Source organism: Penaeus monodon, chromosome 19 (assembly GCF_015228065.2).
Source record: "Penaeus monodon isolate SGIC_2016 chromosome 19, NSTDA_Pmon_1, whole genome shotgun sequence".
Lineage (NCBI taxonomy): Eukaryota > Metazoa > Arthropoda > Malacostraca > Decapoda > Penaeidae > Penaeus > Penaeus monodon.
In genome coordinates, this window is record NC_051404.1 from 29144114 (window position 1) to 29144972 (window position 859).

Here is an 859-nt window from a genome sequence, read left to right on the forward strand (position 1 = left end):
ATTGTATGACTGAATTTGGCAAAAACAGGAACAGACTGCCTCTGAGAATGATTAGTAAATTTCGAATCTTTTAGGTCTGCTGCCTGGACACCGAACCAGGGCAGAGCCCAAGTTTCTACTCAGTGTCTCAAGATGGTCGAGTGTCCCAATGGTTTGTTCACTCATCGTGGCTTAAATGCTCAGACATTCTGGATTTCCACACGACCAAGAGGCCCACCAGAAAAGCTTCCTCGAGCAAAGTCAATCTTGAAGGTAAGCTTGATTTGTGTGTTACAAATGTGATTTGGATTTAGTTTATTATGATATACACTGACACATGCCGGTATTCATGTACGTCGTGAATATTTGCACATACTTTATGTACTGTTGGATGTAAAAAGAAAGACATTGGTTTCCACTTAGGATAGTATCATTTATTGGCCTACAGAAGACATTAAATTTCCCCTTGTTATGATCAGAACGCAAAACTACAAGTAGCTATGCATTATAATTAATTAAGCATGCAAGCGTATTCACTAATGGCATCTCGTCAGGTACCGCTACTTGTATAGCGGTTAGTCCAGAGAGGGACGACATACTACTTCTGGGTGTAGATACAGGGGCGTTATTCCAAGTATGTACATCCAGAACTAAGCACTCTATCATTCGCTATCCCGCTCATCTTGGGCCCGTAACCGCCATCACATGGAACAACATTCATAAAAAAGTTTTCGCCAGCTCTTCTTTAGACTGGAATGTCAAAATGTGGCTGCAGTATCACCTGTAAGTAATTCTTTCTGTTGCCGATACGGAATTTTTATTTGAGGTTTTATTCTTTCACTTCACAAAAGTTGTATTTTACGAGCATATGTCTCCTTTC

At 40.4% G+C, this 859-nt stretch overlaps 1 protein-coding gene across 2 annotated transcripts in view; it reads left to right on the forward strand.

Moving 5' to 3' along the window:
- LOC119585158 (dynein intermediate chain 2, ciliary-like) overlaps nt 1–859 on the forward strand; it is a 9370-nt gene that overhangs the window by 7316 nt on the left and 1195 nt on the right. For both annotated transcript variants that reach the window (XM_037933789.1, XM_037933790.1), the window contains exons 6-7: nt 75–252; nt 534–762. In XM_037933789.1, the coding sequence (XP_037789717.1) occupies nt 75–252; nt 534–762 (407 nt within the window). The remainder of the gene's footprint in view (nt 1–74; nt 253–533; nt 763–859) is intronic.